Here is a 17,076-nt window from a genome sequence, read left to right as displayed (position 1 = left end):
TTAAAAGAAGAAAATTACACTACTGTTTTTGTTTTGTTTTTTTGTGGTATGCGGGCCTCTCACTGTTGTGGCCTCTCCCTTTGAGGAGCACAGGCTCCGGAGGCACAGGCTCAGTGGCCACAGCTCACGGGCCCAGCCGCTCCGTGGCATGTGGGATCTTCCCGGACCAGGGCACGAACCCGTGTCCCCTGCATTGGCAGGCAGATTCTCAACCACTGCGCCACCAGGGAAGCCCCCACTACTGTTTTTTTTATTAACATCTTTAAATAAAGATTATTTCAATGTAGGAAAAATATGTCAACAGAAGAAACATGTATTATTTTCCTTTGTCACTGGTACTCTTACATATTTTACAAAGTTCTTTAAAAAGCAGCAGGGGAGGGGCTTCCCTGGTGGCGCAGTGGTTGAGAATCCGCCTGCCGATGCAGGAGACACGGGTTCGTGCCCTGGTCCGGGAAGATCCCACATGCCGCGGAGCAACTGAGCCCGTGAGCCATGGCCGCTGAGCCTGTGCGTCCGGAGCCTGTGCTCCGCAACGGGAGAGGCCACAACAGTGAGAGGCCCGCATACCGCAAAAAAAAAAAAAAAAAAAAAAAAAGCAGCAGGGGAAGTGGGAAGAATACTTGTTACATACACATGAACAAAGAATGACAGCAAATTCTCATCAGCAACTATGCAAGACAATGGAATAACATTTTCAAAGTACGCAACAACAAAAACTATAACCTAGAATTCTATATCCAGCAAAACTATCTATCAGAAATGAAGACAAAATAAAACATTTGTTTTTAAAACAAAGAAAAACTGAGTGAATCCATCACCAAGAGACCTATGCTATAAGAATATTAAAGGAAGTTCTTCAGACAGAAGGAAAATAATATCAGATGGAAATTTAGATCTGTACAAAACAATAAATAATTCCAGAAATGGTAAACGTATAGGTAAATGTAAAATGTTTCTTTTCCTTCATTTTAGTGTTTTTTAAAACATAAATTTACTGTTTAAAGCAAAAATAGTAATATGTAGTTTGTACAAGTAAAACAAATAACATCATAAAGTACAGGGTGGGAGGAGTGGAAATGTACTGTTGTAAGATACAGTATAAATGAAGTGGTATAATATTGAGGGTAGACTATAATATTGTTAAAGATGTGTATTGTACACCAGTCAGATTGGCCATCATCAAAAGCTCTAGAAACAATAAATGCTGGAGAGGGTGTGGAGAAAAGGGAACCCTCTTGCACTGCTGGTGGGAATGTAAATTGATACAGCCACTATGGAGAACAGTATGGAGATTCCTTAAAAAACTACAAATAGAACTACCATACGACCCAGCAATCCCACTACTGGGCATATACCCTGAGAAAACCATAATTCAAAAAGAGTCATGTGCCAAAATGTTCATTGCAGCTCTATTTACGATAGCCAGGACATGGAAGCAACCTAAGTGTCCATCAGCAGATGAATGGATAAAGAAGATGTGGCACATATATACAATGGAATATTACTCAGCCATAAAAAGAAATGAAACTGAGTTATTTGTAATGAGGTGGATAGACCTGGAGTCTGTCATACAGAGTGAAGTAAGTCAGAAGGAGAAAAACAAATACCGTATGCTAACACATATATATGGACTCTAAGGAAAAAAAAAAAATGTCATGAAGAGATTAGTGGCAGGACGGGAATAAAACACAGACTTACTAGAGCATGGACTTGAGGATATGGGGAGGGGGAAGGGTAAGCTGTGACGAAGTGAGAGAGTGGCAGGGACATATATACACTACCAAATGTAAATTAGATAGCTAGTGGGAAGCTGCAGCATAGCACAGGGAGATCACCTCTGTGCTTTGTGACCACCTAGAGGGGTGGGATAGGGAGAGAGGGTGACTCAAGAGGGAAGAGATAGGGCTTCCCTGGTGGTGCAGTGGTTGAGAGTCCGCCTGCCGATGCAGGGGACACGGGTTCGTGCCCCGGTCTGGGAAGATCCCACATGCCGCGGAGCGGCTGGGCCCGTGAGCCATGGCCGCTGAGCCTGCGCGTCCGGAGCCTGTGCTCCGCAACGGGAGAGGCCACAACAGTGAGGCCCGCATACCACAAAAAAATAAAATAAAATAAAGCTATTTAAAAGAGGGAAGAGATATGGGAACATATGTATATGTATAACTGATTCACTTTGTTGTAAAGGAAAAACTAAGACACTATTGTAAAACAGTTATACTCCAATAAAGATGTTTTTAAAAAAATGTGTACTGTAAGCCTTAGAACTCTAAAGAATAAAATAGTTACAAGCTAATAGAGGAGGCAAAATGGATTCATAAAAAGTATGTAATTTATCCAAAATTATGCAAGAAAAGAGAAAAAAGGACAAACAGAATATATAGAAAGAAAAAGCAAGATAACAGATTTAAACCCAATTATACTGATAGTTACATTAAATGGAACTAGACTAAACACTCCATTAAAAGATAGAGGTTGTTGTCAGATTGGATTTAAAAACCAAGACCCAACTATATTCTGTCCACAAGAAACCCACTTTAAAGACACAGAGAGGTAAAAAGAAAAGGATAGGGGCTTCCCTGGTGGCGCAGTGGTTGAGAATCTGCCTGCCGATGCAGGGGACACGGGTTTGTGCCCCGGTCCGGGAAGATCCCACATGCCGCGGAGCGGCTGGGCCCGTGAGCCGTGGCCGCTGAGCCTGCGCGTCCGGAGCCTGTGCTCCGCAACGGGACAGGCCACAACAGTGAGAGGTCCGTGTACCACAAAAAAACAAAAACAAAAAAAAAAAGAAAAGGATATACCATATAGACAATAATTCAAAGAAAATTAGTATAGCTATATTTATACTAAACGTAGTTTTCAGAATAAATATTATTGGCAGTAAAAACATTAAAATTCATTAAGAGGGGACTTCCCTGGTGGCACAGTGGTTAAGAATCCGCCTGCCAATGCAAGGGACAAGGGTTCAATACCTGGTCTGGGAAGATCCCACATGCCGCAGAGCAACTAAGCCCGTTTGCCACAACTACTGAGCCTGCATGCCACAACTACTGAAGCCTGTGCACCTAGAACCCATGCTCCACAACAAGAGAAGCCACTGCAACGGGACACCCTCACACCACAACAAAGAGTAGCCCCCGCTTGCTGCAGCTAGAGAAAGCCCGCGTGCAGCAACGAAGACCCAACACAGCCAAAAATAAACAAATAATAATAAAAAAAAAATTCATTCAGAGGACATAATTTAAATTTTATATGCACCTAAAAAGAGAGATTCAAAATATGTAAAGCAACAACTGAACTGAAAAGTGAAATGGACAAATCCACAATTATAGATGGAGATCTCTACACTTCTCTCTCAGAGATAGGACAAATAGACAAACAAATAGAACAAATGGAAAATTAGTAAGGACTTAGAAGACTTGAACAACAGTATCAACCAAGTTGACCTAGCTGATATTTGTATTCTCCTTGGCAACAGCAGAATACACATACTATTCAAGTGAACATGAAAATTTCACCAAGATAGACAATATTCTGGGCCATAAAACAAGTGTCAATAAATTTAAAAGGATTGAAAGCACACAAAGTATATCCTCTTACCATCACAAAATTAAATTCAAAATCAATAACATCTGAAAATGTTCCCACATATTTGGAAATTAAACAACTTACTGTTAAATAACTCATGAATTAAAGAAGTAATCACAGGGACATTGGAAAATATTTTGAACTGAATAAAAAGAAAACAACACATCAAAATTTGTGGAATGTGGCTGAAGTAGTGCTTAAAGTGAAATTTATACCATTAAGCGCTTATTTGGGGAAAGAAAAAAAAGGTCAAATCAATTAGCTCCCACCTTAGGAAACTAGAAAAAGACCCAATTAAACCAATAGAAAAACAGTAGAGAAAATCTGGATCTCTTTTACTAGAGCTTTAAAAAGGGTTTGAACTACATAGTTTAATAATTTTTTTTGCACATTTTAGTCAAACCTTTTTCCAGGTGTATTAGAGGAATACTTTATTCATAATATAATATGTTTTAACAGCAAACTGCTTTAGATGACATTTTTACAACCAAAACAAAAAGAAATTGAAATCTGGTTTTGTGGAAATGTTAATATTAGTACAGACTTTGAGGCTTTGTGGAATTATGGATCATAAGATAATGTGGATTAGTCTGAGGCTTTTTTGTCTCTCAATGTTCAGTTTACATACTGCAGTGTGGTATAGAGATTATCTGTCACTCAGCTGTGTATTATACAGTGGATTTTATTGCACAACCAAGTTGATTCATGGATTTTATTTTCCTGTTATATCAATACCTTCATAATACAACTTTAGGAGATTGGTATTTTGAAGTATTGATTCACTGTGTCGATATTTTTTACTTCTGATATGTGAATGCAAACATTATTCCAAGTAATGAAACTAAACTGTCAAAGTAGAAGTGTTTTAGGTATGGCATGTGACATGTTTAAACTTTAACCGTTATGCAGTTTAGAGGTAAAGCTCTCGTTAAGAGCTCCTATGAAAAGAAATTTAAAAGAAATTTGCTTCTGAAACCTGGAAAATGGCTAAACATTAAATTATAGGTTTTTTAATACTTTAAACACCCATATTTTGAAATGGAAAGTGTTAATTACTGGGTGATATTTATTGTTATATCATTTATTATACAAACTGTACCTTGTAATGTGATAAATAAATAAAATAAATGCCTTGATTACTTTGATGTTTCCACTGCCTGATTCCTGGATTTCAAGTCGATGGCTTTGTGCAAGGGGCCACTCTTGCAGCTTAGGACAGAACCTTGACACCAGAAACTGCGTTCGTGTTCCGGCGTTAATGTGGTTGTGTACGATTCTAAGCAAGTTCATTTGCACCACATCAGCTCAGCTGTAACTTTATTTATTTTATTTACTTTTGGCTACACCACGCAGCATTGTATCCCGACCAGGGATCGAACTTGTGCCCCCTGCAGTGGAAGCACAGAGTCTTAACCACTGGACCTCCAGGGGAAGTCCCTCAGCTGTAATTTTAGAGATATTTCTCCTTCATTGGGCTAGTGTTGATAGGGAAATGTAGATCATGAAGGAAGCCATAAAGAAATTTAAACTTTGTTAATAAGGCCCTGTATAGGATTATGGTGAATGGACTGTGTGAGTAGAATTGATAATAATTCATTATTTTTTCTGTGCATGTTTAAAGTATTGTTTTGTATACCGATTAATAAAAACCATTTTTATGTTTTTCATGTGGAAGCAGAGCTAAATTATTAATATTGTCCTAGTAATTGCCCAACTAGTAAAGTATGACTACTGTTGTCATAGCCTGACCATGTTATATCAACTTTTTCCTGTAGTTACTTCTCGTATTTAAGGGGATACCACTTATTTGTGATATGACCATGGTATGTCCAGCAGGCTTTTATAGCTATCTCCCTCAATTTTGAACCGTTTTCTCACTCTTGAAACATTAGGTCACTGAGTTTTCTGTCATTTGTCATGCTTTTCACAGTAATACTTCTGATGGTGTTAACTACTTGTGAGGTGAAGTGTGTGTCTCACAGAGTCCCTGCACGATCATGTGTAGCAGCCAGTTGTAGAAGCTGTTATTGGCACCTGCACCCCTTCGCCAGCTGTCCAGTTCCCCCAGGCACACAGAACCTCCTAGATTCTGTCTGCCGCTGGCCAGAGGGTGTGCCCCTCCTCCTGTACCAGGCACTCACCAGCCCCAAGTACTGCTCGGAGCCACGTTTCAGCAAGTGCTGTGGGCATTCCTTCTGCCTTTGCTGCTGTGGGCACCACCTTTCATGTCCATTCCATCAGGACAGAGGGGGAGGCATAGTCAGCGTGATATCAGTGCTGCTGGCTTAACCATACCCAAACCTTACTGTTTGTTATAGGTTTTTCCTGAAGAATGTTAAGACCACTAATAGTTTATAAATAACAAAGCAAGAAGGTATTGCTTTGATAACTAAAGATACTCCTATTTTTAAGTTCCCCCTCCCTACCATTTTTTTTTTCCTGTAGGGAACCTCTATACAATTTTATGTATTTGTTGTTAATGATCATAGCCCATGTTCTACATTCTCTTCTCATTACTTAATATAAATCAACATATACTTTAACTGAAGAGGTCAAATTAGGACCCAAATTCTAAATTCCAGATCTTTTGGATCAAAATCAAGCCATCTTGGTGAGGCTAAAATTGGTTACTTAAAAGAGTACATTCTGGTTGCCCTAAAGATAAAAACGGAAAAGAAAAAAAAAAGAGAGAGAAAAAGCCTTTCCTGCCCAGCTGCCTGCCTACCTATGTTCCTTTCGTTTCGATTTTGATCATCTGTTCTCTCCCTTCATTACCCAATACCACGCTGGAGAACTGACTCATCAAGGCCTTCCAAATTAAGAGCAGCAGCTGAAATGTCATTCCCACCTTCTCAAGCACAATTTCATTTCCCCCAGCATTCTTATTGCCTCCAACATAGTTTACATTTGCAGCAGGCTTTGCAGGCATACTGCTTGGCTGTTTGCATTCATGCTTATTTCTAGAGGTAGTGTTATGGCTTGGAAGGGATAATGAAGATGTGCTGGATTTTTCTTTCTCTTCTAATAGCATGGAATTCTTTCCCGTTGTTTCTGTTACTGACATTCAAACTGGAGATGTGAATGTCAGAAACATGAGAAGCAGATGTGCTGGTTTTCTTATAGAAGCCAGGGTTTGGGTCAGTATAACAGTAGGCCCAGTGAGAATGGCTTCAGTTTTTGCCTATGTCAGTACACAGGAGACACAGGACCCTTGGCCTGTGCCACGTGGGCCTCTCAGTAGCCCACCCGTCTCCCTCGCTGTCTGTCCTTTTCAGCCTGCTTCTGACCAGTGCCCTCCCTGTGACAGACTCTTTTGGGTCCATTAGTTAATCCAGTCTTTCATCTCCAGTTTTAAGGTGACTGATGTGACAGGAGGTATTCACAGGTGAGAGCAATCTCAGATGCCATGGTAATAAAGTTGTCCTTTTTCCAGTTGCAAAAGAGAAGAGGTCTTTAAAACAAGTTGCTATGCCCTTTGTTCATGAAGGTATAATTCAAGCCGTGTACTCTGTCACTTTCATTTGTCAAGATGTACCAAAAGCTTTGGAGGTGGCCTAGAAAAAACATACTTGTGGCCAACATACGAGGTTACTTTTCTCAGGACCATCTCTGACCTCACTAATACTGTTATATGATAATGCTGATTGTTACCAAAACATCCCCCAAAGGAATCCATTTTTTATAAAATGATCAAGTGATTTGTTTAAATAACTCTAAGGAAGAAACAGTCCTGTTTATAAAGGAATTGGTTATTTTCCCACCTTATAAAGCCAGTGTCTGTCATTATGGCCGTACAGTAAACAGCAGAAACAGAGGTGGCTTCTGCTTATACGAAACAGTTAACTAGAGACTAAAGATGTCACAGAATAAAAAGCAAGATGCCAACACCTCCTTTCTCACAAGACCACTGTCCCTCAGCCTCAGCTACAAGAAACACAGACAAGGAACCAGAAATTTGGTGGGTTTCATTTGGTTTGGTTTCATAACACCTTCAAGAGGAAGACAGATGACACATTTTCTTGATTTATACCCAGTGCTAGCAAAGTTATCAGATTTCCTGGTCCATAACTAAGAACTGGTGGATGGAAAAGGGAGAAGGGTTAGGAGGAAAGAAAAAGAGCCAACAACTTTGGAGAATAAGAAGAGACAGGAAAACTAAAACACAAACTTACGAAAACATAAAAATCTGGGGCAATTTAGAATTGAAATCCCCTAAAAATGGAAAATGTCACTTAATGATTGTGCGTTGTGTTCTGTTATGAAGACGTCAGTAATCTTGATTCCCTGAGTGTTGACCTGTGCAGATAGATGTCTAAGGGCATCTGCTACACTACAGGGAATCACAGGCACAAGTCACTCTGTCTTATAAACCAGGGCTTGGTCCGAGCTCCTGCACTCCTTGTGAACCACTCAGGCCTCCTTTCTACCAGATCCCACCGTAGCTCTTTCTTAGCATTCTCCTAAGCAGAAAGAACCCCCAAGATGCAACTTTTGACCTTTTAATTATTGCATTTTGAATGCCTGTTACATTCTGATTTGATCATTCTGAGACAGGTAATCAAAATACAACCATATCTAGGAAGCAGAATTATCTGCAGGTGTCAGTGCCCTAGAGCCTCATTTGCAGGAACAGCACCCTGTTTCCGTCATGCTAGGTAGAGGAGAACAACTGCAGAGCTATTCTAAGTTGCACAATTTGTGCAACTGACTTGTTAAAGATATCTTTTTCTGAATTGGTAAAATTTGTGATATAAACATCACTGATAACGTAGAACTGCATATAAAATAAAACATTTAGATAAAGCTCAAATGTAACACAATCACCCTTTTTAAAAGAAAGTATTTGTCACTTTTTCTTTAATGCGCTTGACACTGTTATAGTATGATTGTAATGACATCCAGGAAAGAAGCTTGCTTTCAACTCCAACAGCCCTTTTCTGAATTTCTGGCCAGTTCCAGTTCCTATTCCCCACTTTTTCTAAACACTTCATTGGCTCCATGACTGAACTTACTTCCTAACACATAGAAACTAGACCACTGGGTAGGAACTCCCTTAGCCTTCTGCCTCCAGGCTGCCACCACTCCTGCACTGCTCAGCCATCCTCTCCCCCTAACCCTAGGCGCTGCCAGCACAGGGTTGAGTTTTCCCTTATTCAAAACTAATCCGTCTGCCCTGGCTCCCATCTCCACTGGGTGCCCTCAGGAATCTTAATCCATGGGTTACCTCCTCTTTCTCAGGAATCTTCAATCAGCCATTTCCATCTCTTCCACTGTTTCCCTCCCACCTCACTTCCAAACCTGTTCTTCTACTTCTCTTCCCCCTGTTAATGCCATCTTCCCCCTAAGAGTTGGCCCTCGTTCTTCCTCTCTCCTTTGCCTCCGATTCAGTTAGTCACCAACCACTCTTGATTCTGCTCCATGTTCTCCATCAGTACTGCCTGAATTCAGATCTTTGTCATCTGTTACCTGGACTACTGCTGTAGCACCCTAGTCTGTCTTCCTCCAGCCTTGTCCCCTCGACGGTGTCACTTTCCTTAAAAATCTTCAGTGGCCCTGCATTGCTGACTGAACAAAGTATACATCTGTAGGCATGGAACAGGCCCCCCGTCTGCCTCTCAGCTCCTGCCACGCCGGTCATTAGGGTCACCTAATGCACCCCGCACAACACGCCTACCCCCATTCAGACCTGATCTGCTCACCTGGCTGACCCTGCCCATCCCAGGAGCCACAGCTCACACATAAATACCCGAGCAGTGCCCACCCCAGCGACCCTCACACTTTGCAGACACTTTCAGAAGAGGCTTTTCACATTATATTTTAACAGGAGAAACCTATGGTGAATTCCTTGAGCCAATATTTGGTTTAATCTTTGTATATGTCATCACCTAATAAATGTTTACGAATGAATAAAAATAATTAATGAGTGACATCTATTTGTTTTGATGACCTCTAGGGGAATAAAAAAGACAAAAAGACTACAATACTCCTTTTTTTACAAATACAATCCAGGGTCATGAAAGTCACAAAACAAACAAAATTTAAGAAATAACAAATTTTAGATACAAAAATTCAAAAGGGAATCCAGTTAAATCTTGTTATATAAATACAAGTTTAGTAAGCTTCCAGTGCTTCAAGGCCTAGTTCTAGAACCATTTCCTGGAGAGCTACATAACCTGCCTTACAAACAGTTTAAAAAAACGAAAGTAAAAACACCACCACCACTAAAACCAGTCCCAAGTGGCAAGATGCCTTTATAAAAACCTGTCCAAGAAGGAAGTGTATAAAGAACAATTTCCTGAAGATTACTTTCTGAGATGCATGCGTGATCCTCTGATTAGAGAACATTGGGCCGCTCGGACAGTGAAACCCTTCCTTCAGCGTTCATAATATGAAGAAATGCCCCAAGGTTTTCAAAAGGCCACATTCATTACTGGTTTGTGAAGGTGAGGAAGGGAATTGGTTCTATCACAACATCTCAGTACCCAGCTGTGTTTGCCAAGAGCCCTTCTCTGTTTCAGTGGTTTACATACCAGTAGAACTTTAACACCCTTTATCATGAGTAACTGGCAGGTACAAAACCGGACTTCCTCCACACTTCTAATCCAATTTATTAACCTTACCAAGTTAAGTAAAACTGGATTATCCTGAGACTTCCCCTAAAAATAACTTCACAATTCTCTAGCTATTTCATGATTATATAACTTTTAAAATATGAGTCAGTGCTATCTATTTCACTCATTCGCCTCAGATTAAAAGCAAGATTACATACTTTATCCAGTTTTATTCACTCAGAGGAACACAGAAGAAAATAAAGACATCACAGACTATCTGAAAGTTGATCTTGAGCTCGGCTTCAGGAACTCCAGGAAATGCTTTCAATTTACAGCCTCTGAACATCATTAACAATCCAGAAGCAACTGTATCTGCATTCCTGACCCTTTTCCATAAAAGACATAGAAGGGATTATGGCCGCCTTTTCAAAATCAACACAGCATTTTGTACTTGAGCTTACTTGGCAGTGATCAGAGTCACAAGCACATACCTGCTTGGAATGAACCCTGGGTTATTCACTGCTACCTTATATGGATATTTTGGCCAGTAGTAGTATTTCGAATTCTGATATACCATATTTCACTGATTCTATTATATGCTTTTTTTTTCATATTAACATCTCTGAAATTGGGATTAAGCTTATAATCAGTGACATGTCATAAATTAATTGGCATGGTTTTTCTAAATGGAATATATGTATCTTACATTCAGGGTAAGTCTTATGTTCAGTAGCCTCTTAAGTTTGAAGTAAGTATATATATTATATATATTAAAAATCACTAATATACAAATAAGACCTAATTAAACTTAAAAGCTTTTGCACAGCAAAGGAAACCATAAACAAAATGAAAAGACAGCCTACAGAATGGGAGAAAATATTTGCCAACTATGTGCCCAACAAAATATACAAAGAGCTCATATAGCTCAATATCAAACAAACTATCCAATCAGAAAATGGGCAGAAGACCTACATAGACATTTCTCCAAAGAAGACATACAGATAGCCAAAAGACATATGAAAAGATGCTCAACGTTGCTAATGATTAGAGAAATGCAAATCAAAACTACAGTGAGGTATCACCTCACACTGGTCAGAATGACCATCTTTAAAAAGTCCACAAACAGGGCTTCCCTGGTGGCGCAGTGGTTGAGAATCCGCCTGCCGATGCAGGGGACACAGGTTCGTGCCCTGGTCCGGGAAGATCCCACATGCCGCGGAGCAACTAAGCCCGTGAGCCATGGCCGCTAGGCCTGCGCGTCCGGAGCCTGTGCTCCGCAACGGGAGAGGCCACAGCAGTGAGAGGCCCGCATACCGAAAAAAAAAAAAAAAAAAAAAGTCCACAAACAATAAATGCTGAAGAGGGTGTGGAGAAAAGGGAACCCTCCTATACTGTTGGTGGGAATGTAAATTGGTGCAACCACTATAGAGAACAGTATGGTGGTTCCCTAACAATCTAAAAATAGAGCTACCATATGATCCAGCAATCTCACTCCTTGGCATATATAAAACCATAATTAGAAAGATAGAAATTAGAATATAGAAAACCATAGTTCAGAAAGATACAAGAAGCCCAAAGTTCATTGCAGCACTATTTACAATAGCCCAAACATGGAAGCAACCTAAATGTCCATCGGCATATGAATGGATAAAGAAGACATACACATACACACACACACACACACACACACACACACACACACACACGATGGAATACTACTAAGCCATAAAGAATGAAATAATGCCACTTGCAGTAATATGGATGAACCTAGAGATTATACTGAGTGAAGTAAGCCAGACAGAGAAATACAAATACCATATGATATCATTTATATGTGGAATCTAAAAGGAAGGAAAAGACACAGATGAACTTATTTCCAAAACAGAATGTTTACCAAAGGGGAAAGGGGGAGGGATAAATTAGGAGGCTGGGATTAACATATATACACTACTGTGTATAAAATAGATAACCAACAAACAAATAAAAAATCACATATAAATAGAACAGTAGTAAAAATGACAGCTGTGAATTTCATTATTAATTTCTTAGCTGTGAATTTCATTATTTGCCATAGCTGTTTTGGCAGATATTTATGTTGAAATCAAATCATCACACTTTGTGATTTTCACTCTCTTGTATTACTGTTTTCTGCTGGAGGAAATCATATATATGTAAGAAATTACCTCAAGTAAATATAATTTGATACAGATCAGTAACTTCCTTGTTCCCTGTCCCTTTTCTTTTAACTTATTTCTTGAGTACATTTTCAGCCAGTATTTGCTCAGAAGTTTTAAAGTGTTACTGATAATAGTAAAGATATTTTTTCTTTTATTCTTTAATGTTTGGGGTTTAGATTTATTGCTTCTCTATTCTACCAATATTTTTTCATTTAGGTTAAGCTAGAATGGCTTCTCTTTCCTATCCATAACGTCTATAGGTATCTTGGCATTTGAATCCTTCTTCTTTGGAGGTTCCTTTCTTAGGGATAAAAGAATCAAATGCAGTAAAACCTATATGAGCTGGAAAGATGAGTGAATAATTACTATATTCAAACAGGGTTTCTGATCAACTGTAGCTTCTGCAGTTTCTAAAATATATTCATTTTCTTTTGCTAACATAGTATCAAATGGTTCTGAACAGATATTAGCCCTTTTTGATGATTCTGTTGTAACCAGCCACTAAATATCACCTTCACCACCCGTGGCCCTAACTGTGGTCACAGAGGATAGGAGATGGATCATCTGACAAAACCCTTACAGACAGATTCTACATTACTCCTCATCCTCCTTCATGCCGTAGCGCTCAGAATATGCCCATACTTGTATAGCGCACAGATGAGACTGCTTCCAGCTGGAGGGGACCAGTTGGAAAATTCCACTGTAGGAATTGTTTTCAAAAGTAAATAGCAGAATATTGGTTTGATTTATCACCATTTCTAAAACAAAGAGGAAATCAAGCTCTGAAGGAAATTGTAACTGCTTGGCAGTTCCACTCAACCAAGGTTTTTCTAACTGTAACCATATTGTGCCTCTTGATACTGACTATGGCTTGTGTATGACTGCTTGGAAGGGAAATAATCTCCTCATCTGTAATCTCTCCTCGGGCCACTTTGTCACTACTCTTTTTCAGGTCCACACATTCAGGGGGCCGCACTGGTGTGAATACTGTGCCAACTTCATGTGGGGACTCATTGCTCAGGGAGTGAGATGTGCAGGTAAGAGCTCTTCCCTTTTCGCCTGATTGTGTAAGTTATGAAGCTGTAAGGAGTAACTCATGAGGAGCTTTGCTATTCTGCACATACAATGGGCTGGACCCCCGTTTGCTCTTAACATGCAACAGGCTGGATTCTCAGGCAGCCAATTTGACTATTGATATTTTATCTGCCCTTCACCTTCTTGTACTTAATGGGCAGCAGTCTGGTCCGTTAAAAAGAGAGAAGTTGTCTTGTTCAGAAAGTCTGATAAAAGGAGATAAAAGTAAGGCAGTTATATTTGCCTTGCCTTTGATGTTGCAGCAACTAAATTTATAAGAATGATTTTTTAAAAGCAGTGTACAGGGACCTATGATTGTTGCCTTAGAAACTGAATTTTAAAGATTACTTGTTAAGCTGAATTGTCCTTACTAAATTTTGTGAAATCAGATTGAAGCTTTAAAAATCTGTGAATTTATCTTATAAGATGATTACCAAATTCTGAAAAACCACTTAGTCACTAGTATTTTGTTTGTGACATTTTACAATCTTGAATATGCCATATCCTCTTTATAAAATATGACCATAGCATTTTAGATTTAAATTTAGAAACTTGAAGGTTTCCACATAAAGAAATAACCAACTCAGGGATTTATTGAAATGCTTTATGAAATAAGTAGTTATTCACATCATGTGAAATTCATTTGTATAGAACAACGATACTGAGTACTGGCCATTTATTCAAACTGCTCTAAATTCCAGTATAGGCTTAAAAATAATTATTTAAATTTCAGATGTGTAATGTTAGGTCACAGAAGTTTCTTTCTGCTATTTAAATTGTAAAACTAAAAAACACCCTCTTACATGTCTTTTGCCTGAAGCTTAACTCTAAAAATGTATGTGAAGAGTAAAGTATTTCAAAATGGTAACTGAAGTAATTCTGTCAAATTTAGCACTGTAAAAATCCACATTTCTTTTGTGGCATGATTCCTAATGGAATATTTTTGTTGTCCATTACGTGCACAAACTTCTGGGGTTTGATTTTTCTTATTTCTAAATTGCCTTTTCTTTGAATAGCAAGGTGTGGTATGCATTGCATGTGAACGTTCCAAGTTGCCCTTCCTTCAGTTGTAACTCCCTTAGCACCACTAAGGCATGATAAGGTTCCAGGCATGTATCGCTAGCCAGATCCATTCAGGGACTCGCTGCCATGAGGAGGGGGAAGAATTCCTCACGTCTTGACTTTGAACTGTGCAGAGGTGTCCGTCAAGGAGAGCCTCAGCTCAGAGCCAGTCTAATTCCTCCAACGTCCTAGAGGGCTGACAGCCCCATTTGCAGGTCTCTGCCCAGAGAATAAATGAGGACAACATTATCTTTCTAGCTGGTGGTTACCCAGAGTCAGGATGAGGACCCATCACTAGGAAGGTTGTGGTCGAGCCTTTGAACTGGAGGAAGGTAGTGGTTGAGCCTTTGAACGGAACATAGTCGTGTAGTTAAGAACATCCACATCGCTGTGGTGTTTCAAAGGCAAATGGAGTACCCTTTCCAAAGCACAAATCACCTGCTCGAAGAATGGTCGTCTTAATAAGCCTGGTTTGCCTTTATGACATGGCCTTGACCAGCTGAGACTGCAACGGTTACACATTTTAAGACTGTCACTAATTCAAAAGCTTTTCTTTTACTAGAGTGATGATGTTTATCGTTTACATTTTGAAAGAGTGAAGGCCATCTACATGGAAATTCTGAGTCAGCTGTTAGCAGAGAAGTAGCACAGCACATGTGAATAATCTTTGGCCATATGCAACAACCCCAAATCATGTTTAGAAGAAATGTTTTGGAATGTTTATGATAGTAATAATGTGAAGGAAAAGAAGAAAGAAAATGATTCACCCCATCCCATAGCCACCCACTTGAATAGCCTCCACTTTTTATTGTGAGTAAAGGTCAACAATGTAAAGAAAAGCCTTTTCATTTTATGTTATATCTTGTCTTCAAAAGCATTCTATTCTATGTGATTGGAACCCTATTACTGAGCAATATAAGAACAAGTCAACCCATTTTTTTAAAATGTGGAAGGTTGGGATTGGAATTACTTCTGTTTTCTATGACAGCTGATTACATTTAGATTGACGGTGGGATTCTTTCATCTGAAGTGGCTCATCCTGACCTTTGAGCCATCTACTTTATATAAAACAGAATGCAGGGGGCTTCCCTGGTGGCGCAGTGGTTGAGAATCCGCCTGCCGATACAGGGGATACGGGTTCGTGCCCCGGTCCATGAGGATCCTACGTGCCACAAAGCAGCTGGACCCGTGAGCCATGGCCGCTGAGCCTGTGCTCTGCAGCGGGAGAGGCCACAACAGTGAGAGGCCCGCGTACCACAAAAAAAAAAAAAAAAAATCCCACAGAATGCAAAGAATTAAGAACTTCAAGAGAGAGAGAACTAACTGTGGTAGGGTGAACATTGGCTCCCCAAAGATGTCTGCTTCCTAATGCCTAGAACCTGTGACTGTTTCCTCTCATGGCAAAGGAGACTCTGTGATTAAGTTAATGAAGTTGAGATGGGGAGATTACTGTGGACTGTCAGAATGGCCCAGTGTAATCACAATCAAAGCGTCCCTGTAAGAGGGAGGCGAAAGAGGCTGAGTCAGATAAAAGGTATAAGAACAGAAGCAGAGGTCAGAAAAGAGCAAAGATGCTATGCTGCTAGCTTTGAAGATGGGGGAAGGGGGCCATGAGCCAATGAATGTAGGCAGCCTCTGGAAGCTGGAAAAGGCAAGGCAAGAAACAGATTCTCCCCTGGAACCTCCAGAAGGAGGTCTTAGGCTTGCTAAGGCCTTGATTTCAGTCCAGTGAAACTGATTTTGGGCTTCTGACCTCCAGAACTGTTACATGATACATTCATGTTGTTTTAAACCACTGAGTTTATGGTTATTTGTTACAGCAGCAACAGGAGACTAATACATTAGCCACTAAGCATTAAAGCTTTTACTTCCAAAGAAAAATGGAAGTAATACTGCCTGTCAGAAAAGAGATGTATTTATCTGCTTTTGATCCCTAAGACAGCTTGCTTTGTTCTGGTTTCTTTTTTCAAAATCCACCAAGGCAGAAGAGAGGTTGTCAGGAATTTTTTAAGGAATGTTTGCCAAAAACAGCAGTTTTGTATCCCACCACCTCCCTCTTTTTTTTTTTTTTTTTTTAACATTATACAAAGTGTTGGGTGGTGTTCCAGTCACCAGGCTGGTGGCAGAGTAGCTGAAGGAATCAGATTGAATTCAGCTGATAGCAAGCAAGCTGTCCCTTCAGTACTGAAAGCTGTAGGCTTGCTCAACACCCACAGCTGACAAGGACAGCTGAGGGAGCAGCAGGGACAGTCATGGGGATGCAGTCATTGCAGACATGATCTTTCCAAAACTCCACAACATGAGGTTCCACAGTCGGCGTTAAACGTCTCACCTACCACAGTCTCCCTTACTTTTAGGCTTCTTTAAAGTGAGTAAAATGACGTTGCAAGAGACCATCTAACTGCAGCTTGGGAGTGGTGCTCCTCCTACTAAAATATTTACAAGCAAAGTAAGTGGCCTTCAGAAGTTAAGTGCAAAGGATCATTGTTGTTCAGATGGAATAATTTTCCCAGACCATTTTTCCTTTCTTTATGAAATTTAAGCTTATAGGTTAAAGTAATCTATTATAAGATCACCAAACATCTCTCTCATGAAAAAGACCATTATTCCACCAGCATTCCTGAACT

General features: G+C 39.8%; 1 protein-coding gene across 10 annotated transcripts in view; it reads left to right on the top strand.

Annotated features, from left to right (window-relative positions):
- The window catches only part of CHN1 (chimerin 1), a 193,196-nt gene that overhangs the window by 155,732 nt on the left and 20,388 nt on the right, over positions 1 to 17,076 (top strand). For all 10 annotated transcript variants that reach the window (XM_059055309.2, XM_067026327.1, XM_067026325.1 and 7 more), the window contains one exon: positions 13,266 to 13,350. In XM_059055309.2, the coding sequence (XP_058911292.1) occupies positions 13,266 to 13,350 (85 nt within the window). The remainder of the gene's footprint in view (positions 1 to 13,265; positions 13,351 to 17,076) is intronic.

Source organism: Kogia breviceps, chromosome 2 (genome assembly GCF_026419965.1).
Source record: "Kogia breviceps isolate mKogBre1 chromosome 2, mKogBre1 haplotype 1, whole genome shotgun sequence".
Lineage (NCBI taxonomy): Eukaryota > Metazoa > Chordata > Mammalia > Artiodactyla > Physeteridae > Kogia > Kogia breviceps.
This window is presented reverse-complemented; position numbering and strand designations above follow the sequence as displayed.